We start from the raw sequence: 25604 nt of genomic DNA, 5'->3' as shown, positions 1-25604 counted from the left end.
TCTTGCTCTCTCTCTCCCCTCCTTCTTCTCTGTAGGCAATCGGGGGCAAGCACCCTCACTCTTCGGTTTTTGCTGTAGTTGGGGCTGATGGTTGCACCTGCCTTACTTCAAACTCTGCTGTAACACTTGGTATGCTCTCATTGCACAGGACTCTGCAGAACTTCTGCAACAACAGTGGCAACAACATAAGAATAACTTCTATGACTAGGCCTACTATATTTACTGGTACTTTAGACCTAGCTGACCCGTTTCCATGATTGAACACCATGAAAGACTTAACCCAAATGATCTTGTAATAATCATACCGATATACAAATAAAGTTGTGTATCTACACTCTTCTTGATGTTTTCTTTCTCTGTCTGTTAGATGGAGCCACATGCAGACTTTGCCTATGATATATTGTGGGCTCGGGATAGGCTAGGCATTAAGCCTTGGAAAAATGACAAAACGTTGATAGTGCTGGAAAACGCACAGCAGAACATAGAAGAGACACAAAAAAAATACCTCCACCTGTTTTCAAAAATGCTTTCACACATACAATGCCTATAGAACGTCTGTACCCCCTTGAACTTTTTTTTTTTTTTTGGGGGGGGGGGCATTACAAAGTGGGATTGAATTATATTTAATTGTAATTTTTTTGCCATTGATCTACACAAAATACTCCATAATGTCAAAGGGAAAAGGAAATTCTACACATTTGTACAAATTAATAGAAAATGTTTAACTAAACTATAATTGTCACATAAGTGTTTATCCCCTTCGTTTAGGCAATCCTAAATTAGTTTCGAAGTAACATTTGGGGCTACTCCCGAGTGGTGCATCTGTCTAAGGCAGATCTGTCTGAGGCGTCACTGCAGACCCGGGTTCGATCCCAGCCTGTTTCACAACCGGCAGTGGCCGGGAGTCCCATAGGGCAGCGCACAATTGGCCCAGCGTTGTCCGGGTTAGGGGAGGGTTTGGCTGGGGGGGGCTTTACTTGGCTCATCGCGCTCTAGCGACTCCTTGTACCGGTCCGGGCGCTTGCAGTCGTCAGTTGAACAGTGTTTCCTCCGACACATTCTTCTGGGTTAAGCAGCCGGGTGTTAAGGAGCCCGGTTTGGCGGGTCATGTTTCGGAGGACGCATGACTTGACCTTCGCCTCTCCCGAACCCGTTGGGGAGTTGCAGCGATGAGACAAGATCGTAATTGGATATGATGAAAACTAAGTCAAATATAACAAATCACATAATAAGTTATATGGACTGACTCTGTGTGAAATAATAGGGGTTGACATGATTTTTGAATGACTAACCCTTCCTCTGTCCCCCATACATACAACATCTATAAGGTCCCTCAGTCAAGTATTGAATTTCAAGCACATATTCAGCTAAAAGGACCAGAGGGCTTTTCGAAAGCCTCATAAAGAAGAGCAGTGATTGGTAGATGGGTAACAATAACAAATCAGACATGAAATATATCTTTAAGCATGGTCCAGTTAATAATTACGCTGTGGATGATGTATTAAACTACTTAGGCACATCAATGATGCAGTCTTCCTCCTGAACTGAGCTGCAGGACAGGAAATAAAATGCTCAGGGACGTCACTATGAGGCGGTTGGTGATTTTAAAACAGCTACAGAGTTCAATGGCTGTGATTGAAAAAAAACGAGGATGGATCAACAGCGTTGTGGCAACCTAATTTACAGAGTGAAAAGAATAACACAAATATACAGAAAAAAAATATTCCAAAACATGCATATGTACGCAGAAAGGCACTAAAGTAATACTGGGGAAAAATACACTGCAAAGGAATAAACATTTTGGCCTAAATGCAAAGCCTTATGTTTGAGGCAAATCCAACACAACACATCACTCCGTAACTGCCTCCTTATTTTCAAGCATGGTGGTGGCTGCATCATGGTATGTGTACGCTTGACATCGACAAAGACTGCAGAGTTTTTCAGGATGAAAAGAAATGTGATGGAGCTAAACACAGGCAAACTCCTAGAGAAAAACCTGCTTCAGTCTGCTTTACACCAGACTGGGAAAGGAATTCACCTTTCAACAGGACATTAACCAACAACACAAAGCCAAATCTACACTGGAGTTGCTTACCAAGAAGACCGTGAATGTTCCTGAATGGCCAAGTTACAGTTTTGACTTAAATCTGCTTGGCAAGACATGAAAATTGCTGTCTAGCTATAATCCCCGACACCTTGACAAAGCTTGAAGAATTTTGAAAAGAATAATGGGCAAATGTGGCACAATACAGGTATACAAAGCTCTTATGAGACTTACCCAGGAAGACTCACAGCTGTAATCACTGCCAAAGGTGTTTCTCAAATGTATTGACTGAGGGGGTATATACTTATCTAATCAAGGTATAGTAGTGTTTTATTTTTCTTCCACTTTGACATTATAGAGTATTTCATGTAGATAGTTGCCAAAGAGGAGAATTAGTCTAAATCTATTTGAATCCTACTTAAAATCCTACAATAAAATGTGAAGAAATCCAAGGGGGGGTGTAGACTTTTATAGGCACTGTACACAGACTAGACATATACATAATGTTTACTATGAATGTTATTACAACTAATTATAACAAATGGTGCATATTGGCGTAATGGTTGAGCACGTATTTGTTATTGAATTAAATTGCTATTTAAATGTTTTATCTCACAAACGGAATTATTGAAGACCAAGTCCTATTCTCATACACTGAATATAAATAATTATTCAGTTATAACACCAAATTAAATCTTATCAAATCAGTCACTATAGGGGAAAAGTGAACGATGGTCGAAATGAGGGAGCACATGTAATAAAAATGAAACGCTGCCTTGGTATTTGGATTTTTGTAAATTAAGTTCCTCTCCATTCCACCTAGTGTCACTGTAAACCAGAGCAATGTCGGTAACCGTCCGGGAGACCAGAGAAGAAGTTAATAAAGCGCCCGTGCTTGTTTGAGATCTACTACATTGCAGTCAGACTGCGCAGGATCACTGATCTACATAGATCATCTCCCGGGAAAACAACTGCTCATTATGTGGTGAAGATTAGCGAATTTGCGCAGATCCTTGCTCAAATGTATCCCCTCAAACACGCTCACACAGGCTATCCACCATTGTTGTCATCAGCGATGAGACACGTCTATGGAAACGATTGACTGGACAGAGAAAGGACAACAAACTAGTGAAACACGGTAGAAACACTTAAACATGAATGTTGCATGACCCACAAGCCTAGTGAAACATTGTAGACATACTAATCTGGAACAGTTGTTGGTGCTTGTAGAATAAGGGTTTCAGATGGGGGAGGTGAGAAAGCTCCAGAAGAAATTGAGACAGATTGAGAATCTGGAGATCAACATTTCTCAATCTCTCACTCCAGAAGAAAGAGTTAAGGTACAGAACACGACTTTCACTTCTCATCTTCAGCCATAGTTTTAATATCAGTCGTGTCATGAGCGCACCGGTGCTTATTCCACAATCCTGAATAGATTTCCCTTGGTACTAATACTCCCGGATATGACTGTACTCGCTCCCAAGAGAGATCTTGATGTAGCACCTTAATCCTCCAATACAATCTTGCAGGTTACATTTGATATTATTACAGTCTCGGTCGTGAGTGAGTTCAATTGAGGCCAACCTGGCTGGAGCACACCAAGACTGAACAGCTGATCATTAAATAATTTCACCCATGTGAGATAGAGAATAGGCTCGCTAGATCACAATCTTTAGAAATCTATTGGTAAACAACTTGCGTTCTCATTGGGTTTTGGCCGAGTTTTAGGTCAACCTCATCTACACTGGCACTAATTGAACACATCAAATGTAAGCATAACAATGATACCCTTCTCTTGTGTCGAGATGTATCATGCCTTTCTAAACTTGATTTGGTGTCATTGGGGTTTTGGCAATCTGAATCACCTTGTAAACTGTAGGGAGGGGGTTGCGTTTATAAACCTTGGATTGCTGATGCTGTGAGAGGATTTGAACCCACCGGTCGGCCATATTGGCACTCCCTAGCAGGACACCATAGGAATGAATGGAATTCTACAGTATTTCAATTCATTGTTTCTAGGACAAAATTACATGTATTTAAAAAATATATATTGTAGTGGGGACAGTAACATTACTGCTCGCAAAAAAAAAAAAAACTTTATTTTTTTTTAAATGATGTTTACCTCACATAATATAATTTGAAAGTATACATTAAGGTGCCTGTAATATAATAATTGTGTCAAAAATGAACATTAATAAATACATTTCTGTAGCTTCTGAAATATTATTTTTACATTTGAGGAGGAGTGCCAAGATTGCTGGGCGGTGGCTTCAATACAGTGCCCCCTGTCAGTCATTCAGTGTTTAATACGAATCATTGAGGGGGAACACATATCAATAGTTTACAGTGGTTGTTTTGTCTCCTTTCCTTCATCTGCTCTGATCTGGAAACATAGGATCGGTGACAGTACTATAATGGACGGATGTCTACTCACCTGTCTTTTATCAGTCCATCTCTTCTCAGATCAGTACAGATGAAGGAGGAGCGACGTTGGACTATTGAGACGTACCCAAGGGAGATTTCTACGGTCATGCATGTTATGATTAACCTAAATTATGGGCTCAAACAAATCTAAGCCCCCCCCCATCTTCAGATCTCCAGGAAGGCGGAGCTCCGCACCAGATTGGCTGAACTTCTGCTGCAGCTTTCTGGCCCCCAGCAAACTCCGGGGATTGTGGGAGGAGGAAAACATGAGAAGATGAAAAGACAAGTGTAAGGAAAGAGAGAGAGAGAGAGAGAGAGAGAGGGAGGGAGAGCTAGAGGGAGATAGGGGAGATTAACATCCCTGTTCACAAGCTGTAACATTCACTTTGATGCTTTGATCTGGCTTGAGTCTAGCCGACATAAGGTCAAAGTCAGTCAGTCATTCTTTCAAGGCATCCTAATGTATTGGAGTAGTAGAGGGGATAGAACGTCGTGTAGCCATCACTTAGGGATTCCTTCCACAGAGTTACGACTGGGCACACTCTCCCAGGGCTTTGAAATATCAAGGGAATACCAGGGGAAATGTCATTATCACTAAGTAGTATAAAGACACGATAATGAAAATGATAGTGATAATCTGTTAATCAAAGACACAACGACAACATCAATCTGTTTTTCCACGCCATGGCGACAACTGTATATTTATGCACTTTGAGATTATACTTGTACTGAAGTGCTATAGAAATGTAATAAAGGATTATCATTATTTGTAAACTTGCTTGTGTGTCTATGGCTTAGCCTATGCACTGTTCTGTATGTCTGTGCACATAATGTTTTCCTGAATGTGACTGCACTGTCAATTCACTCTTGGTGTTTGGTGTTTTTTTTTTGCTCGGGCACAGTGAAGCCACCTCTGAGGCTCTTCCATCACACAGCCCCTCTGCTACCAAGATCCCCAAGGGAGAAGCAGAGCCGACAGGCCGACAGAAGAAGACAGGCAGTCAGAAGGAGACGGTAACAAGGGGAGAGACAGGAAGAAAGGAGGAGACAGGAGGACGGAGAGAGACAGGAGCAGAGGAAGAGCAGTCAGAGCCCTGTCTAGCTGTGACCGACACAAGCCCCAAGGAAAACCAGGAAGGTGGGGTTATCTTTAAACTAGGGTTTGTTAGATTATGTAGACACATTCTCATACTCATTGGTATCTCACGAATGTACTGTGATTGAAGGAAAGAGGATATGGGAACGGCTCGGTAGGCTTCCAGAAATTATATTACAACTAGTTAACGTTTTGATCTGTCCTTCCCACATGGGTTGTGTTCATTAGGGTCCACTGTTGGCACACTGTAGCAAAACGCTTCAGAACGACAAACCAAAACTACCATTTCATGAGTTCAGATCGTACCTACCTGTTTCAGACGGTTTTCTTCAGCTTTGTGCCTACTGAACACAAGCCTGATCTGTTTGTACTGTTTGTTTCCTAGAAACATAATTAGTTCCATGCTCTAGAGCTGACAAATACGTGTACAGTAGTTATTGATCAACTAAGGTTAGAGAAGTGTTGAGTCAACCATGGCTATTATAGTCTCTCCCAATGTCCCTGATCAGGCCGGAGGCCCGGGCCTGTATTCACCAAGTGTCTCAGAATAGGGGCGCTGATCTAGTATTAGTTTAGCCTTTTAGGTCATACTGAATAAGATTGTATAGACCGATTCTAGATCTGCACCTACTCTGAGACGCTTTGTGGATACTTGCCCTGGTCCCTCCCTGTCTTATTCTTTATGATCTTAAAGGCAAAACAGATCCTAGATCAGTTTTGACTTCATTCCCTCATAATGCCATCCCCTTTATGCGCGATGTAACGATGAATAAGGTCGAGCAACCTGTCGGTTCCAAGTGGAATAGCATCTTTGTTCTTTTTTTCCGTTTGAAATGTCAGCGTTCTCCGTGCAATGTAATTTACAAATTGATAAGAGCTGTTGGTAAGATCCAGGTAAAGTAAGCCACTTAAGGGGGTTGTAAATATTAATGTTTCAGATCTATTTGAACTGATGATCGCTGGAGACAAATGTGAAACCAGTCATATGGCAGCAAACTAAAGCATATCGACATATCAACTTTCCCACAGTGACGTTTATAAAATGAAGGCCTTATAACTTTGCTAGAATAACGTTTGGAGACCTAAGCTATAGGCTTCTGTAGCCATCCGCAAATGAGAGTATAGCACCAAACCTAGAGTTGATTTCTGGTTTTCTAGTGTTTGAATTATATCTACTTTTTTCCCCTGTGTGTTTTACAATTTGTATCATGTTAAATATTAGCCACTATCGGTAGCCACTGTCAGTTATACCCACACATATTTTTAACGGTCACTTTAGTGTTTGTTTCCTTACATTTTGCATCATTCCATTACACAGTTAGTTTACCTTTCTTTCCTCTTGTCACGTTTGTGTGGTTGTTCCTGAGGATCGCTAGTAATTGTGGATCATATTTGGGCTAACGTATTACAAGTTGTTCAGTCATTTGGGACATGTATCCTATTGGAATCATTATGGACTGCAGACCATACATACAGTACATGCAGCAGTTTAAACTTGGAGACTGGCGCACGGTTCACAACGACTGGACTGTTCTCATCACAGTGCCAGCAGCATACCACCCTGCATACCACTGCTGGCTTGCTTCTGAATCTGAGCAGGGTTGGTCCTGGTCAGTCCCTGGATGGGAGACCAGATGCTGCTGGAAATTGTGTTGGAGGGCCAATGGGAGACACTCTTTCCTCTGGTGTAAAAAATATCCCAATGCCACAAGGCAGTGATTGGGGACCGTCTTTCGGATGGGACGTTAAACGGGTGTCCTGACTCTCTGAGGTCATTAAAGATCCCAAGGCACTTATCGTAAGAGTATGTAAGAGTGTCCTGGATAAATTCCCAATCTGTCCCTCAAACCATCACGGTCACCTAATCCTCCCCAGTTTACAATTGGCTCTTTCATACCTCTCCTCTCCCCTGTAACTATTCCCCAGGTCGTTGCTGTAAATGAGAACGTGTTCTCAGTCAACTTACCTGGTAAAATAACAGAAAACATTTAGAAAATTAGGGTTATTAGGGTTGATTTATAGGACTACTTTTCAACCCTTATTGTACACTTTTCTCACCTTTCAATATTTCATGGATTGATTAATTGAATATGGCAACTTTCAGGAGGAATCAAACCACTGTATTCTTGATTCACCAATATATTTTCTTGCGTAAAGGCTCTCCAAACCTGTTTTTTTATTTTATTCATAAATGCTTTCCGAACCCTAAAAAGATCAAGAGTATTTTTAAATCGACCAATTGGTGCTGAGAAGGAGACAAATATTTGTGTAATTAAATAGCTTTCTTTCATTGATCCCTAATTTTCGGGAACAGTTCTCTCAATATATTCTTGTGAGTCTGTCAAACTAAATTCTAATTAAAGTTCCATCAAATTTAAAGGGATGGCTTTATATAAATGTACTGAAACCCCTATTGAATGAAAACTCCAGGGGAAGTCTGTCGGCCATCAAGTGGAAGGGTTTTCAGCGGTTGATTTAAATGTATTCAGCGCATGCAATGGAACCACGCCTGCAAAGCCTGTTACGCACCTGTACAAAGCCTGTTACGCACCTGTACAAAGCCTGTTACGCACCTGCACAAAGCCCGTTACGCACCTGTACAAAGTCCGTTACGCACCTGTACAAAGCCCGTTACGCACCTGCACAAAGCCTGTTACGCACCTGTACAAAGCCTGTTACGCACCTGTACAAAGCCTGTTACGCACCTGTACAAAGCCCGTTACGCACAAAGCCCGTTACGCACCTGCACAAAGCCCGTTACGCACCTGCAAAGCCCGTTAAACAAAGCCCGTTACGCACCTGCACAAAGCCCGTTACGCACCTGCACAAAGCCCGTTACGCACCTGCACAAAGCCCTTTACGCACCTGTACAAAGCCCGTTACGCACCTGCACAAAGCCCGTTACGCACCTGTACAAAGCCCGTTACGCACCTGCACAAAGCCCGTTACGCACCTGCACAAAGCCCGTTACGCACCTGCACAAAGCCCGTTACGCACCTGCACAAAGCCCGTTACGCACCTGCACAAAGCCCGTTACGCACCTGCACAAAGTCCAAAGTTACGCACCTGCCCGTTACGCACCTGCACAAAGCCCGTTACGCACCTGCACAAAGCCCGTTACGCACCTGCACAAAGCCCGTTACGCACCTGCACAAAGTCCGTTACGCACCTGCACAAAGCCCGTTACGCACCTGCACAAAGTCCGTTACGCACCTGCACAAAGCCCGTTACGCACCTGCACAAAGTCCGTTACGCACCTGCACAAACGCACCTGCACAAAGTCCGTTACGCACCTGCACAAAGTCCGTTACGCACCTGCACAAACCTGCACAAAGTCCGTTACCTGCACCTGCACCTGCAAAAGTCCGTTACGCACCGCACCTGCACAAAGTCCGTTACGCACCTGCACAAAGTCCGTTACGCACCTGCAACCAGCCCGTTACGCACCTGCACAAAGTCCGTTACGCACCTGTACAAAGCCCGTTACGCACACACATCTGAATACCAACTACTGAGAAGTGCATAAGAAAGGCGTACAAGTCTGAATCTGTCCCTTTGTAAAGAAGTTCACGCAAGACTTGGGTTCTGGGTTCATGGTGATTATGATGGGTCCCTTTTTTTCAGATGCCGAGTTTACATCTCTCAAAGCATCATGGGAGAAAGCCAAGTTTCGCTTGAGGTCGCTGGAGGGTCACAGTGACATCGTCACCTGTGTGGTTGCTGTTGACAACCTGGTGATCTCCGGCAGGTAAGTGAGTCATTCTCCGATTTAATAATAGATCGCATAACTGTGAATAATTCAATTAATTTCTTTCTTTCTCCATCCTCCTCTCTCTGTAACTCTTAATATGCTAACTTTCTCCTCCTACACTGAGAGCCATTCTCGCCTGAACAGAGTGTTATTGATCTACTTCAAGCTTGTCTGCTCTCACTCTCTGTCTCTCGCTGTCTCTCTCTGTCTCTCACACTCATTTCATCTCTCTCCGTTGTTCTCTCCATCTCTCTCTGTATTTCTCTCTCTCAGTCGAGACACAACAGTAAAGGTGTGGCACGTTCCTACGGCAACCGAGCAGCGAAATCTGGGAGGTCACACTGGTGGAGTCACCTGTCTATCTGCCCCTCCGCCTGAATACTGTAGGAGACTCGGTAGGGAATGGACGGACACACACACACACCTACAGTATGTCTTACTATACTAATCCTAACCCTAACTCCTAACCCTAACCCCTAAGCCTAAAATAGCCTGTATACAAGTGAGGACCGGTTTACTATTCGTGTGAGGACTGCTGGTACTCACAAATATAGTAAAACATGTACACACACGCACACACACACACACACACACTTATATTTCAGGCAGTGTAATTATAGTTTTAGTTCATCAGGTCAAATCCACAGAGAGAACTAGCAGCAGTAGACACTCTGGGTTACTCTCATTCTGACTGAAGGAGGGATCGTGCCACTACTTGAACTTCTCTGCCCTTTCTGTCTCTCCACCCACGCTCCCCCTCTCCGTATATCTATCTCACGCTCTCCAGGTTTTTCCTCTGATTCCATGAGCTACTTTGGCATAAGTCAGGCTTACATTACCAAGACGAGAACTCGGGAATGCATCATATTAAATCAATAACAACATGGACGATAATTATATGCATACTGACTATGAACTGTACAATGACAACAAATAAAATGATTATAATTCCCTCCCCCATATATTCTCTCCATCTCTTTCTTCCGTTCAACGCCCCCTTGTCTCTTCCTCTTCTCCCCCCCCCCTCTCTACTGTCAATCTCTCTCTCTCTCTCTCTCTCTCTCTAGCCTGGGAACTGTCTCTGGGAGACAAGGAGAGGTTCATCCTGAGTGGTTCAGCGGACTGTTGTGTGAGGATCTGGGCTTTAAGCACTGGTTAGTTCACTTCGTACATACACAGTCTGAGCCCTACAGCTTTGTCTGGGTGAGTGCCCTGTGTGTGTGTGTGTGTGTGTGTGTGTGTGTGTGTGCCTACGTAATTCCCTGTGTGTGTTGTGGACAATGAAATCAGTGTTCCCCTCTCTCCATCCAGGCCAGTGTGTAAAGTCCATCTACACCTTTAACGCGGTGACTGCTCTCTGCTTTGTGCCTGAAGGCGATGGCTACATCATCACAGGATCAGGTTTGAGTGGATGCAGTTACTGTGTGTGAGGGGGTACGTATATGTTTGTGTGTCTGTGACTGTCTATGACAGACTCAGTGGATCAGGGGTAGGCAACCCTGTTCCTGGGGTGCCGCAGGTACTGAAGGATTTTGTTCCAACTAGCTAATTGATCAGTTCAGTGATTGCCTAAATTCAACACACCTGGTCTTCCATGTCGGTTAAATAAAAAACATGGAAGTGCCTGCAGCACTCCAGGACCAGGGTTGCCTAACCCTGCAGTTGACAGTAAGTGTCGTCAGACTGACCGAGGCAGACAAGTGAGGAGACTCAAGCTCACAGGTATTTATGCAAGACATCAGTAATGTCTGCCAGCAACTGTCAGGCCTACTTAACCTCTCTTTCTCTCCCTGTCTCTCTCTCTCTCTCTCTCTCTTGCTCTTTTACCATCCCTCCCCTCTCTCTTTTCCCATACTGTCACCCTCCCTCCATCTCTCACTCCATCTCACTCTCTCTCTCTCCCTTCACCCTCTCTCTCTCTATCAACCTCTCTCCCTCACTCATTCTTTACCCTCTTGCTCTCTCTGTCTGCAGATGGGGGTAAAGTCCAGGCCTGGAGCTGGCAAACCATGGACAACTGTCAATCAATCAACGCCCATGAGGAGGCTGTGACCTCCCTACAGGTGGCTGCCATAATCAAGAGCCAATAGTGTCACATTCTAGGCCTTTAACCTTTAAGCTATAGTGCTTCTGTAACAATGGTTGTGTTCAAACGGAAGAAAATGGACTGAAACTGGTCCAATAACAAATGCTAATTTTAGTTTTCTGCACTAATGAACAAAAACTTGTGTTTTCATCAAGGCCTTGCTGAAATTAAAGCAAATATTTCCGTACCGTTGACAGATGTGTGTGCTTTAGCCAACTTAGGTGTTGTCACGCCAAACAAATTGGTTGAGGCAAAAACAAAAATGGCAGCCCGAAGGACCAAATATCTTGTTCTCCTTATATGCTACACACTTGTAGGCAGTGTGGAAATAAATACAAAATAAATTAAGATATATATAGATTCCAAAGAGGTCCAAAAGAGTATTCAGTGGTCTTTTCCTTGTTACTTTAAAAAATAAATACATTATATTTGCGAGGATAGAGGATCAGAAATGGACTACAGTGGCTTGCGAAAGTATTCACCCCCTTGGAATTTTACCTATTTTGTTGCCTTACAACCTGGAATTAAAATAAATATTTTGGGGTTTGTATCATTTAATTTACACAACATGCCTACCACTTTGAAGATGCAAAATATTTTTTCTTGTGAAACAAACAGGAAATAAGACACACAAAAAATAAACTTGAGCGTGCATAACTATTCACCCCCCCAAAGTCCTTACTTTGTAGAGCCACCTTTTGCAGAAATTACAGCTGCAAGTGTCTTGGGGTATGTCTCTATAAGCTTGGCACATCTAGCCACTGGGATTTTTGCCCATTCTTCAATGCAAAACTGCTCCAGCTCCTTCAAGTTGGATGGGTTCTGCTGGTGTACAGCAATCTCCACAGATTCTCAATTGGATTGAGGTCTGGGTTTTGACTAGGCTGTTCCAAGACATTTAAATGTTTCCCCTTAAACCACTTGAGTGTTGCTTTAGCAGTATGCTTAGGGTCATTGTCCTGCTGGAAGGTGAACCTCCGTCCCAGTCTCAAATCTCTGGAAGACTTAAACAGGTTTCCCTCAAGAATTTCCTAGTATTTAGCACCATCCATCATTCCTTCAATTCTGATCAGTTTCTCAGTCCCTGCCGATGAAAAACATCCCCACAGCGTGATGCTGCCACCACCATGCTTCACTGTGGGGATGGTGTTCTCGGGGGTTGATGAGGTGTTGGGTTTGCGCCAGACATGGCATTTTCCTTGTTGGCCAAAAAGCTCAATTTTAGTCTCATCTGACCAGGGTACCTTCTTCCATATATTTGGGGAGTCTCCCACATGCCATTTGGGGAACACCAAACGTCTTTGCTTACTTTTGTCTTTAAGCAAGGGCTTTTTTCTGGCCACTCTTCCGTAAAGCCCAGCTCTGTGGAGTGTACGGCCTCAACTGGTCCTATGGACAGATACTCCAATCTCCGCTGTGGAGCTTTGCAGCTCCTTCAGGGTTATCCTTGGTCTCTTTGTTGCCTATCTGAGGCCTATCTGGGGCCTTTCAGAACAGGTGTACAGGTATATATACTGAGATCATGTGTACGCACCACTTTTCTGTTTTTAATTCTTTTTGAATTTTTTGAAACAAACTTTTTCTTTTTTTTCACTTCACCAATTTGGACTATTTTGTGTATGTCCATTACATGAAATCAAAATTCAACTTAAATTACAGGTTGTAACGCAACAAAATAGGAAAAACGCCAAGGGGAATGAATACTTTTGCAAGGCACAGTATACAGGTTCCTTGGGAGTGTAAGCTGTTTTAATACATAGTTTAAATGTCCAATGCAGCTGGTTTATCTCAATATCAAATCATTTCTTGGTAACAATTAAGTACCTTACTGTGATTGTTTTCAATTAGCAAAGAGCCAATTCTGTCTGGGAGTGGTCTGAGTGGGGAGGGGAAAACTGAAAACTAGCTGTTATTGGTAGAGAGGTTTGGAACTGTCTTTCTTATTGGTCTATTAACTAATTTGATACCAGACATGCCAAAACGCCATCCCACCAAAACAGGCTGACATTTTCGGCAGCCTTTTCAAAAAGCTCTTACACTAAAAGGGCATTATCATCATTTTGGCAATGTCACAGTATTGTTCCAACATCATATTGTGGAAATATAAATAAAACACAAGAAAATCACGTTTTTGACTGCCCTGGGCCTTTAAGACTTACATTTATGGAGTGTTATATGCTCAACACATTTAAGCCAAAGCAGTGAAAGCACCATCCCCACCTTTGTTCATAAATTATGCGAAACCATGTGAAACCACGCAGGCATGCACGCACAGACACACACATGCACTCACACACTCACACACACACACCGTATCCATGCATTGTATTCAGCCACTGCATTCAGTCTCCATGACAACTGCCCCCTATCTATCCTCCACAGTCCCAGGGTCCCCTGGTGTTCAGCAGCTCAGCAGAGGGTGGGGTGTCTGTGTGGGAGGGGCTCTGCACCAACCGCGACCCCCTGCAGCTGTTACATCATTGGGACGCAACGGTAACGGGCTGCGGGAGTCAGGAAGGTCGTCTGACCCTCAGTCCCCGTGGTGACAGGCTCTTCATTGCCTACGGCAGAGCCAACCTTAGGATTCTCAACTGGAGGACAGGTGCGAAGCGGTGTGCGTGTGTGTGCATGCGCACACTATATAAAAGAGCCAGCTTAATATGGTACAGTGCTAGACCTTACAGATCTGTGTACTATCTGATGTTTACCGTTCCTCTGTCCAATCACCACAGGCACCGTGTCCAGGCTAACTAATCACAGCAGCATCGCTGGAGTAACAGATTGTGTACATCAGACGGGGGGACTCCTCATTGGCTCATGCTATGATTTGGCGAATGGGGAAAGCACCTTGAACTGTGAGTAAAGCTAACACAACTGGTTCTTCCCTGATTATTATGTTACAATTGCCAACCTATAGAGCCACGCTGTTCATAGAATGCATTGTTCCCTAAATCTATTTTGGTTTTCATCTACTTTTCTCCTTCTTTCCTTCTTTCCTTCTCTCTCTCTCTCTCTCTCTCTCTCTCTCTCTCTCTCTCTCCCCTTTTCTCCTTCCATCTCTCCCAGTGTTCTCTCTACCTCAGTGCAGGTACCTGGCCTCGCTGACCTGGGCGGATGCTCCGAGAATCCTTTGCTTTGCGGCGTGGCTCACGGGCAGTGGGGGTCACCGCTGGGTCACCGGGGGTCGCACCCTTACGGTGTGGGAGCAGCTCCCCAGCTCCGGGAAGCAGAGGTGGGCTCAACACCTTTCTGTCAGTACTCTAGGTCAATGAATACTGATCTGATGTTTTAATGATTTGCAGTTTAATAGAACTCTGAAATTCTTTATGGGTGCACCTGACAAAAAGTTCACTCTTACTCATGTGCCCCTCACCTCACTTCTTTATGTACTTTACACCAAACCAATATCAGTTGAAAAATATTTATTTGTCGTTTTTGTAAAAGAGAGGGGTATCCCTTCTTTTTTGTGTGTTTTTTTGTTTGTTTAACATATAGGACAGTGTAGAATAACGGGGAAGAGAGAAGAGAGTTTCTTCCGAAGTAGCGATAGAACTGGGATTTGATCCCGTGCTTGTAGGCTACTGACATATGAGTACCACAGTGGAAATAACCTTCTGGCTAGAACAGCCTGACACCTTTTAATTATCAAATAAACTACATTTCATATTTGTGCTGAGGGGGTGATGCTAATCACTAGATAACCCCAGGCCACAGTATAACAAGAATAATGGGCTGTCGGTGTCTAATTGAGCAATAAGGCACGAGGGGGTGTGGTATATGGCCAATATACCACGGCTAAGGGCTGTTCTTATGCACGACACAACGCGGAGTGCCTGGATACATCCCTTAGTCGTGGTATATTGGCCATATACAGTGGGGCAAAAAAGTATTTAGTCAGCCACCAATTGTGCAAGTTCTCCCACTTAAAAAGATGAGAGAGGCCTGTAATTTTCATCACTGTACCACAAACCCCAGAAGTGCCTTATTGCTATTATAAACTGGTTACCAACATAATTAGTAAAAATAATAAAAAATAATAACAGTAAAAATAAATGTTTTTTAATACCAGTGGTACAGTGATATACCACGGCTGTCAGCCAATCAGCATTCAGGGCTCGAACCACCCAGTTTCTAATGGTGATGTTGTCACAGGGGCGATGTCACAACGAAGCGAGACAACCGATTGGACGCCTCCCTGGTAGAATCAGAGGGAGATTCCGAGGACGAGGAGGACAGTGATGGTGAGGAAGGGGTGACAGCGGTCTGAAACACACACACACACACACACACACACACACACACAAGTAATATACATAGATCAGGAAAAACTCAAAGCAACACGTCACAAAGGGTTTCCACTGCAAGAAGCCATTGGTTCAAAGTGTCTCCTTTAGCTTCAGCTGTAGACAAATCTATATAAATCACACCCAAAAAAGTAGCTGTAAGATTATAGCTAATTAACTTCAAGACTGATCTCTTTGATAAAGATATGGGCTCGATTCAATCCGTAGCGCTGAAGACCTACGCTACAGAGGGGTAGAAATGTAAAAGCGATGCATTCACGGCAAACGCTGCATATGTCGGGGTCAATCGGAAGTGACCTACAGCGAAGATCTTCAGCGCTACAGATTGAATCGAGCCCTGAAGATTGAACATGTCAACTTTTTAAAAGAGCATGAACTGGAAAATGATGTAACGCGTTTAACTATAACTCCCCACGTTACTGTAGATTACGATGATGACAAAGAAGAGGACTACACATCCCAAGATGCACCAGAGTCGGGCTCAACGTCGTGGCTTCGCTGTGTTCTCCAGTGAGAGCAAGTTTCACGCCGCCACCAAGCCTGAAGCGCAACGAAGGCGAGAGGAAGGGAGTGAGGGGGACAGAGGAGAAGGATAGGGGGGGGGTGAAGTGTGACAGATTGAGAGAGTGGCGGAGGTGGAAAGAGAGCATACGGAGAGGGAGGGAGTGCGAGCGAGAGACAGATCATTTTCTATGTAAATGTTGTCGTTTCATGTATGCAATAAAGCTGTCATACTGTGACCTTCCTGCCTCCAAATATTTCTCCTTCATATTGTGTATCCCTGTGGTGGCACCTCGTTTATTATGAGCACTAGTTATTCTGTTTATCACCCCACTCAACCTGTCCTTGTGTAAATGAATGTATATTGATTTTCCTCCACCTCTCTGTCTCGCCACTCTCTGGCTTGTATCAGTGTTTTCTGAACATAACAGAATACTTTTTTCCTCTGCCCCCAAAATGAGAATATTAACGTCATTTTCTGTATCTTCCTTATTTCCGTCCTCAAGTACATTTTTTTTTTGCTGTCCTTTTAATTGAGCGAGTTAAAAGCATAATTAGCATTTCAATCTTTCCTACAGTCTCCCTCCGTCCTCCTCCTCGCTCTCTCTCTCTCTCTGACTCTACATGTCTCTGTCGCTAAGGCAACCAATGCCTTTTCCTACTCGCTCTCTATATCTCCCCCTTTCTCACTGTCTCCCTCATTCCCTCTCTCTTCAGCCAGAGGTAGGCATGTTAACTGATATCTGTCTGAGTGAATGTTGTGTGCGTGCTTGTGTGACAGTGAGTTGTCTGCTGGTGGGTGTGTGAGAGAGAGAGAGATAGAGTGTATGTTCCTGTCTGGTTGACTGAGTGACAGTGGTAGTAGATATGAAGTCAATCTTTCTGGAGCTAAAAGTACCACCTTATGGGATATTAGCCCCATGAATGCGTATGATGAATGTTTTGTGCACAGCCGTGTGCTTGCATGTCTGATGTGCGAACTGTATAAGCATGTGGCAAAATGAAGCGCTCATTTTGGACAGCCAGGAGTGCCACTGCCCAGGAGAGAGAGAGAGAGAGAGAGGGGTGTGTGTGTATTCCTGTACTGCTGTCTATGAGTGTCTGTTTACATTTTCAATATCAGTCCGTGTCAGAAGAGAAGTGAACCCTCCCTCTCTTTCTCTCTCTCTCTTTCGCTCTTCCTCTCTTTTCTTTTTCTTCTTTCCTCCCAGAGAGAGAGATGATCGGAGGAGTTGGGGCTCAGTGAACAGAACGAAGCGATGGAGAGATGGTAAGATGGAGAGAGTGAGCGGATGTTTAGACGGACACAGAGTCAGACCCTCTGGTTGTATGCATGTTGCATGAGGAGTCCAGTTAGACAGTGGACAATGCATTTGTAGTGTTAATCGTGCTCTATTTCTCTTTCTGCCTCCCTTTTTTTTTCTCTCCCACCTCTTTCTGCTTCTCTTTATTTCTCCCTCTGTCTTTCTCTTCTTTTCTCCTTCCTTCCTTTCTTCTCTCTCTCTCTTTCTCTCTCAGCTCCATCTCTCCTGTCAAACGACTGACCACCCACCGCTGCCTTTTCTTTCTCCTGGTTGCCGCGGTGACGCGACCCTCAACCTGTAACCGTGACGACGAGGGCGAGGGGCAGGTGGAGGCCTTCTCAGCCCAGCTGTCCATCACAGGACAGGTCACACCCACCCCTATTTGGTCCGTGGACTGGGGCCCCACACTAGCCCTGGAGGACGAGACGCATCACTTCCTGTCCAGCCAGGAAGCGGACCTGTACCACCATGGCCACGAAGTCCCCACGACAACCGCTGAGGCCTGGCTGCATCATCAGAGTGCACCGGGCAGCGTTTTGCCCCAGGAGCCCCTGGATCTGCTGGAGGCCCCGGACGCAGAGGGAGTGGAGGATGGAGGAAGTGAGGCGGAGGAGAGAGAGCCTGAGGAAGGTGGGCACCATAGAAATCAGTAAAGATTAAAGAAAGAAAGGATTTGTGTTGGTGGGCATGAGAATAGAGTGTTTTGGAACAAAGACATCAGAAGAACTCTGAGGGCATCAGGGAGTAACTTCAATTCCCACTGGGCTGGCTTTGTGTGGATGGATGGCTGTGTCTTGATGGTGGAGAATGCTTAATAGAGTTTTCTGAACTCACAAAAGCACACCAAAAGGAAATGGGTGACATCACACACCAAGCAATGGAATGGATGACTTCATCGGCTCATTCTCCTTTGAGTTTCTTTACTGACAGTATGGGAATTCTCGAAAGCAGAGTTGTGTTTTTTTCTTACATCATTGCAGTTGACCTGGGTTATATTCATAAGGCACCAAACGGATGAGAAATGACTGAAACAGGGATGGTCTACCTGGACTTGTCCAATAAGAAACGCACATTTTTGTTTTTGGTTGCAAAACATTTCAAAGCGTTTTCCGTTACATGCTCTAATGCACATGACACTGGTTTGCTTCTATTGTGCTGATTTCCAACCATGTGAACGGTAACTCCTCTGTGTGTGTGTGTGTGTGTGTGTGTGTGTACGTGTATGTGTGTGCGTGTGTTCGTGCGTGCGTGTGTGTGTGTGTGTGCGTGCGTGCGTGCGTGTGTGTGTGTGTACGTGTATGTGTGTGCGTGTGTGTGTGTGTGTTCTCCAGTGGACCCTCAGTTTTACGTCACAGTGACCATCTCCTCTCTGCTCATCCTGACTGCTGTCATCATAACAGCCAAACTCTGGTAAGAATCCCCCCCCCTCCTCTTTTTCTTTCTACCCCTTCTCTGAAACATAGTTGTTATGTACATCAGGGACCTTCAACAGTGTTATTTGTTTGAACATGGGAATGGTAAAACTCGGATCTACTGTAGATAGCGGATGAAAATACCTTCCCAATGTTTAAAGGCTTTCAGAGGTTGAAGGTGGTGCAATTTCAACCACTTCGGGTTGACGCTGTGTTCTCTTTAGTTTTCATATCATCTTTGATGTACCATTCACCTATAAAATCAGCTGGGTGTGCGTTGTGCATACTCTAACGTGAAATGAAAACTCTGACCTCTGGAGGAGGGCTCGTGCTGTTCGCTTCTGTTGTTTGACAATGGAGGTCTCTTCTTCCCACCTGCTCTCTCACTCTTTCACTCCTCCTATTCTCCCATTTGTCTCTCCATCTCTTTCTCTGTCTTGCCCTCTTTTTGTCTCTTTCCCCTGCTTTATTTTTCTTACCTTCTGTCACTCTTAATTTCTCTCTCTCCTTCCTGTCTCCACTCTCTCTTTTCACACCCCCACACACCTCTCTCTCTCTCTTTCTCAACCCCATTCCTCATCCTTTACTTTCATTTAGCTTCATCACCTTTCAGTAATACTGGGTTCTGGTTGATCCTTGATCGTCACACAGTATTCTTATCTTCTTCCCCAGTCTCCTATTACTTCCAGCACTGCCGGGGCCAGCTCCAGATCCTCAGATAATCCCTCTGCTCACTGTGTGCCGATACACGATAAGCCCCATCTCTCTCTGTCGCTCCCTCCCTCTCCCTCTCTCCTTTTTTTCCTTCTTTCTCTCTCCCGCTATCTCTCTCTCTCTGTCTCCGCTGTAGGCTGGTTGAAAGTGTGTGTGCTGGAAACAAGTGTTGTTGCAGTGCTTAATTGGAGCAAGAGTATCTCTCTCTCTCTGTCTTGTGTAAGTGTGGGCTTTTGTTGCCGTTTCAGTATGACTGTGAATGTACATATTGGGTAAATTGTGGTGAGGAATGGAGGGAAGGTTACAGTGGGAATGGAATAGGTGTTTGACGGAGAAAAGTAGGTGATTGAAGAGAGACGAGACCGTATAGAATTGAATAGAATTCTGTTGATTGTGATAATGGAAAAGCAATCGATGTTGGAGAACGTTTCACTGTGTGTGTGTGTGTGTGTGTGTGTGTGTGTGTGTGTGTGTTGTGTGCGTGAGTACACACACACATGCATATGTGAATAGTTTGCATGACTGGAACTGCATGTCTGTGATCTACAGTGTGTGGCTGTGAAAAAGTCTTTGTTGTGTGTGTGAGTGCTCCAAAGAGCTGTGTAGGGTGTACCTGTGACTCTCACTGTGCCAACAACATCATAGCTCATACACGTGATTGGAATAATGTTTCCTCACATCAGCCCTGTATCCCCTTCTTCTCACGCTCTCGTTTCATCGCTCCCCCTTTCTTCCTTTTCATTTCTCCCCCCGATCCCCATTTCGGGAAGATAGCCTAGTGGTTAGAGCGTTGGGCCAGTAACCCGAAAGATTGCTGGATCGAATCCCAGCGCTGACAAGGTCAAAGTCTGCCGTTCTGCCCCCGAGCAAGGCAGTTAACCCACTGTTCCCTGGGCGCCAAAGACGTGGATGTCGATTTAAGGCAGCCCCCTCCACACCTCCCTGATTCAGAGGGGTTGGGTTAAATGCAGAAGACACATTTCAGTTGAAGTGATTCAGATGTACAACTGACTAGGTATCCCCTCTCCCTTTCTCTTTACCTCTCTCACACCCTCTGTTTCCTTCACCTCTTCACCCTCTTCCTTTCTCTCTCTCTACCCGCTATTTCAACCTCGACCACCACACTCTTTCTCTCCCTCCCTCCCTTTCTTGCAACCTCTCTCCTCTTCTCCCTCTCGTCTGACAGTGCTTTAATGAGTCAAATGAGTGCATTAACTCTCTCTGAGGCGTTGTAATGTGTTCGCCGCTGTTAAATGCCCATGTCATTTCCTCTTTTCCTCTCACTCAGTCTCGCTCTCCGTCTCTCTCTTTTACTCCGTCTCTCTCTCTGCCAGTTACGACCGCAGCTGTTCCCAGCACCAGCCCCCGCTTTCCCGTGGCGTGGCCCCCCCTCTCTCTCTCGCCCTCCCTCGTTCCCTGGCTCTGGAGGACAGCCGGCAGACGCTGCACGGCACCCCCTCCTTTACCGACAGGGAAAGGTAATGAGTCGCCTCACCAGCTCACTGGAGAGAGAGGGAGAGTGTTTGTGTGGAGTTGTTAGTACATTGATTTGTGTGTGTGTGTGTGTGTGTGTGTGTGTGTGCGCGCTTTTGTGTCTGAATCAATTTATGTCTGCAAATGTCTGCATGGATATATGTGTGGATGCATGTGTGTGTGTGTTTGTCAGTGAGTGGATGATGTGTCAAGGAGTGCTTGCTCCCTCTCCCCGTGTGGTGTATGAGCATCATAATGGTATATGTGCATAATTAGGCGTCAGTGTTAGTCTCTGTGGAGACACAGGCCTGAAGTGTTATGGATGTGAGATGTATGTGTGTTTTAGAACTTCCTCTCCTATGAGTCACACAGCTCTGGAAGCAGTGAGCGCACAACCCATGAAATGATGTTTTTATAGCCGGGGATTTAAAGTTAATTTCAATCAGGATAATTGGACTCTACTCCAGTTCTCCTCGTTTCTCCTCTCCTTCTTGTCCTTTCTACCCCCCATTCCCGCTCCAGTTCCACTTTTCTCTCTTTCTTTCCCCTACTCTGGTTTTTGTACTTTTCTTTCACCTACTCCAAATTCTCCCTACTCTAGTGTTATATAATACTAATAACGTATTATGTTCTAATTCTAGAAGTGCTCTTTTCCCTCTCCTCCTCCCTTTTCCAGTTCTACCCTTCTCCTGTCCCTTAACTCTTTATACAGTTCTACCCTTCTCCTGTCCCTTAACCCTTTTTCCAGTTCTACCCTTCTCCTGTCCCTTAACCCTTTTTCCAGTTCTACCCTTCTCCTGTCCCTTAACCCTTTTTCCAGTTCTACCCTTCTCCTGTCCCTTAACCCTTTATACAGTTCTACCCTTCTCCTTCTCCTGTCCCTTAACCCTTTTTCCAGTTCTACCCTTCTCCTGTCCCTTAACCCTTTTTTCAGTTCTACCCTTCTCCTGTCCCTTAACCCTTTTTCCAGTTCTATCCTTCTCCTGTCCCTTAACCCTTTTTCCAGTTCTATCCTTCTCCTGTCCCTTAACCCTTTTTCCAGTTCTACCCTTCTCCTGTCCCTTAACCCTTTATACAGTTCTACCCTTCTCCTTCTCCTGTCCCTTAACCCTTTTTCCAGTTCTACCCTTCTCCTGTCCCTTAACCCTTTTTCCAGTTCTACCCTTCTCCTGTCCCTTAACCCTTTTTCCAGTTCTACCCTTCTCCTGTCCCTTAACCCTTTTTCCAGTTCTACCCTTCTCCTGTCCCTTAACCCTTTATACAGTTCTACCCTTCTCCTTCTCCTGTCCCTTAACCCTTTTTCCAGTTCTACCCTTCTCCTGTCCCTTAACCCTTTTTTCAGTTCTACCCTTCTCCTTCTCCTGTCCCTTAACCCTTTTTCCAGTTCTACCCTTCTCCTGTCCCTTAACCCTTTTTCCAGTTCTACCCTTCTCCTGTCCCTTAACCCTTTTTCCAGTTCTACCCTTCTCCTGTCCCTTAACCCTTTTTCCAGTTCTACCCTTCTCCTGTCCCTTAACCCTTTTCCTCTGCCCCCTCTCTCTCTCTGTCAGGATCCCCGTGGTGAACCTCTGAGGCTTTTCTACGGGATGCGAAGGGGAACGTCAACACCGCCGGGGGATGTGCCCGCCGTGGCCCACCGCGTTCTTCTATTTATCTTTGACTGTGAAAATGAACATCAGGAAACCAGGTATCCAGCCATGGCAAAACCTCTTTTTCCCTCCATCCCTTCTTCCTGACGGAGAAAAGCCCGATCTCATCCCTTCCTTCCTGCTGCCATCCTCCCACGCCTCTGTTCTCCACTTTCCTATGGCTCTCTGTCACTGTCGACCGACCGAGCCTTCAGCTCTGTTTTATATTCCGTTGTCTGTACTGCCCCGGGCTGTAGCAGCAACACACGTACAGCTCCCTCCGCTTTGACTAATTCACAAGCAAACCGTGTTAGATATCAATAGAACGTTTAATTCCCGCCGGTGCCAAAACCGCATAGCTATATGGGGAATATTTTGGAATATTCATACAGCTATCTTGTGTAGCTGAACCTTGAACTATGATGAAATAGTGGACTTGGTTGTTGAAACTTAGTTGAACGTGAAATATGTGTGTTATCTGAAACTGAAATATGGTTGTTCAGCTAGCTGGTGAAGGGTTAAAACGATCCCTGTTTCCTAGGACTGAAGGGGGTATTTCACAAAGCTGGTTGGCAATGTTTTCGCCAGCAGCCAATGTGCTTAACACGACACGGTCCAAAAATCGCTGTTTACTCCCGCTTGGAAGCTTGGAATGCAAATAGGCCCACTGCAGCTTCCACATTCGCAATGTGTTTTCTGGGTGTTTTTTAATTCCCTAAATTATTCTCTTCATTTGTTCCTTTAATTTTCTCGCTTCTTTGCCGGTTCTCTTTGTTGTGCCTTTGTGAGCGTGTTATTTTGTCTCTGGAGCATGGGGATGAGCAGTGTTTATATAGTACTGCTCTAATATAGGGTTGTGAAATTCTGTACTTTTCCCAAAACTCCCAGGTTTTTCAGCCAATCCCGGTTAGAAGATTCCTGGAATTAGGAGGGAAGGAAATACAGGAATTTCCCAACTGGGATTTCTGGAAAACTAGGGAACTTGCAGAAAGTTATCCTTGTTGTATATGAAAATAGTGGTGTAAACGATGTGCAATACATGTTTGCCATATATTGCAATCAGTACAATCAAACGATACATGTGGTACAATCAATGGTGGTTGCAGGTTAACATAATGGGTGTAAATGATACAGTCCAGAAGTAATGAGTCATATTACCATCATCTGTTGTTTCTATCAGAATTCTTCACTGACTTCAAAGCTTACACTAGTGTTTACTGTAGGATGTTAGGGTAATTTACCTGTCCGACTCTTCCACCAGCTTTGAGAAATGACCCTCTGGACTTCCACTACACTAGTACACATAGTGTTGTGACATCATATCATACACGTGACTCGTGTCGTTCTGCAGTCTAGTGTTTCCTTGGTTCTCAGTAGCATACCTGTAGACGTGTGGTTCCACTGTATGATGGAAAAACAATAAAAACTCAACACTGGTGTTTTACCACTGTATCCGACTGGACTTCACTGGCCAGTGGCTTTGGGTCAAGATAGAATTGACAATGTGCGAGGGCCAGCCTTTACAGGAGAACAATGGATGTATCTCAACTGGCCTGAGTTGCCTCCTTTCCTTCATCCGTCCTAGGTTGAAGATACCCAGGTTACGACAACCTAATATTTCCACGAGGAGACTTATGAAAAAGCAACAGATTCATGGGACAGGTGCTGTTGCTAACTAGCATCCCCGATCCCTTCGTTTAGAATCCTACCTCATTTATGCAAAGACATATGGGATATTACAATTATTATGTCTTAACCATTATCTCCAACCTAGCATCTGTACTAAACTTTATGATGAGGAGAAGAGAGATTGTCATAAAAGAGACCAGGAAATACACATGGGAGCCATGTGTTCTAATTGTGTCATTCAAATCCATTAACTGCGAGTTCCATTTGGCTTCTAGTGCAGATCAGAGCCATGTATTAAAATATAAATATATGGCACTGGTGCAGTTATACTTCCTGATCATGACAATCTCTCTTCTTCTCTCTTTTATCCTAGGTCAGGTCTACACTACATCATCCTAAACTAATGTGCTTTCGAATCTGTAATAAGATACAGGAGAGCAAGCCACTTTACACTGTTGAGACATACCCATAGAAAATCCTACATTTACTGGAAGTATTAGAAGCTGCGGTGTGAGAGAGAAACAGAGGACAGTGTCTGCTGTTGCATTTCCTCTGGGCATTTTAATGATCAATCAAAGTAATTGATTGGCTGAAGTCCACTCCAAAGTTAACTATAGGCTGATTATGAGTCCAACCAGAAGACGCTGTAGAGCTCCGTAGTCTGTGTGTTTAAGGAAGGACACACAGTTAGGTATACACATGCAAAGTCACATCTGAAGTTTTACGCACAAAGTATCCCTCTCACAGCCACATAAACACACTTTTTTTTTAACGTAACCTTTATTTAACTAGGCAAGTCAGTTAAGAACAAATTCTTATTTACGACGGCCGATGCTGGGCCAATTGTGCGCCACCCTATGGGACTCCCAATCACGTCCGGATGTGATGCAGGATTCGAACCAGGGACTGCAGTGACGCCTCTTGCAATGAGATGCAGTGCCTTAGACCACTTTGCCACCTAGGTGTACAGCTGCTAGAACTCACGGCTCCCATCTGGTAGGAACCGAGCAAACTGTGAAACAGTAAAGCTCAATCACACTGACTGAAATTAACACGGCTATTTATAGAGAGGGACGGAAAGGGGGAGAAAAAAAGTTGGGAAGTGGAAATGGGGTTAAAACAGAATAGGATAATTTCCCTGTCTCTCCATCCCCCTTTTCTCTCTCTCTCTCTCTGTGGGTTCCATGGGAGTTAATAGCTACCATTAACGTCATGCAGGATAGGGAGAGAGGGTTTTT

General features: G+C 44.6%; 2 protein-coding genes across 2 annotated transcripts; both read left to right on the top strand.

Moving 5' to 3' along the window:
- Nucleotides 1-3050: 3050 nt before the first annotated feature.
- Nucleotides 3051-16445, top strand: si:ch211-154o6.3 (uncharacterized protein LOC563854 homolog). The gene is made up of 14 exons (XM_029680137.2): nucleotides 3051-3182; nucleotides 3275-3384; nucleotides 4638-4756; nucleotides 5371-5606; nucleotides 9189-9312; nucleotides 9589-9710; nucleotides 10383-10469; nucleotides 10627-10716; nucleotides 11290-11378; nucleotides 13784-14003; nucleotides 14134-14256; nucleotides 14468-14633; nucleotides 15554-15642; nucleotides 16131-16445. Exons 2-14 carry the CDS (start codon nucleotides 3289-3291, stop codon nucleotides 16217-16219), a joined length of 1650 nt encoding a protein of 549 aa, XP_029535997.2. The 5' UTR covers nucleotides 3051-3182; nucleotides 3275-3288; the 3' UTR covers nucleotides 16220-16445.
- Nucleotides 16446-16547: 102 nt separating this feature from the next.
- On the top strand, nucleotides 16548-24439 carry pianp (PILR alpha associated neural protein). Its single transcript, XM_029680138.2, has 5 exons — nucleotides 16548-17476; nucleotides 17725-18140; nucleotides 18842-18920; nucleotides 20971-21114; nucleotides 22660-24439. Exons 1-5 carry the CDS (start codon nucleotides 17466-17468, stop codon nucleotides 22679-22681), a joined length of 672 nt encoding a protein of 223 aa, XP_029535998.1. The 5' UTR covers nucleotides 16548-17465; the 3' UTR covers nucleotides 22682-24439.
- Nucleotides 24440-25604: the final 1165 nt, after the last annotated feature.

Source organism: Oncorhynchus nerka, linkage group LG14 (genome assembly GCF_034236695.1).
Source record: "Oncorhynchus nerka isolate Pitt River linkage group LG14, Oner_Uvic_2.0, whole genome shotgun sequence".
Lineage (NCBI taxonomy): Eukaryota > Metazoa > Chordata > Actinopteri > Salmoniformes > Salmonidae > Oncorhynchus > Oncorhynchus nerka.
Note: the sequence above shows the minus strand (reverse complement) of the source record. Positions and strands in the feature narration are given on the sequence as shown.

Coding starts and splice junctions, on each gene's coding strand:
- pianp (XM_029680138.2), top strand. Junction 18,921..20,970: donor ATCATAACAGCCAAACTCTG/GTAAGAATCCCC, acceptor TCTCTCTGCCAG/TTACGACCGCAGCTGTTCCC. Junction 21,115..22,659: donor TCCTTTACCGACAGGGAAAG/GTAATGAGTCGC, acceptor TCTCTCTGTCAG/GATCCCCGTGGTGAACCTCT.
- si:ch211-154o6.3 (XM_029680137.2), top strand. CDS start 3,289: ATGGGGGAGGTGAGAAAGCTCCAGAAGAAATTGAGACAGATTGAGAAT. Junction 10,470..10,626: donor GATCTGGGCTTTAAGCACTG/GTTAGTTCACTT, acceptor CTCTCCATCCAG/GCCAGTGTGTAAAGTCCATC. Junction 14,257..14,467: donor TGGGGAAAGCACCTTGAACT/GTGAGTAAAGCT, acceptor CATCTCTCCCAG/TGTTCTCTCTACCTCAGTGC.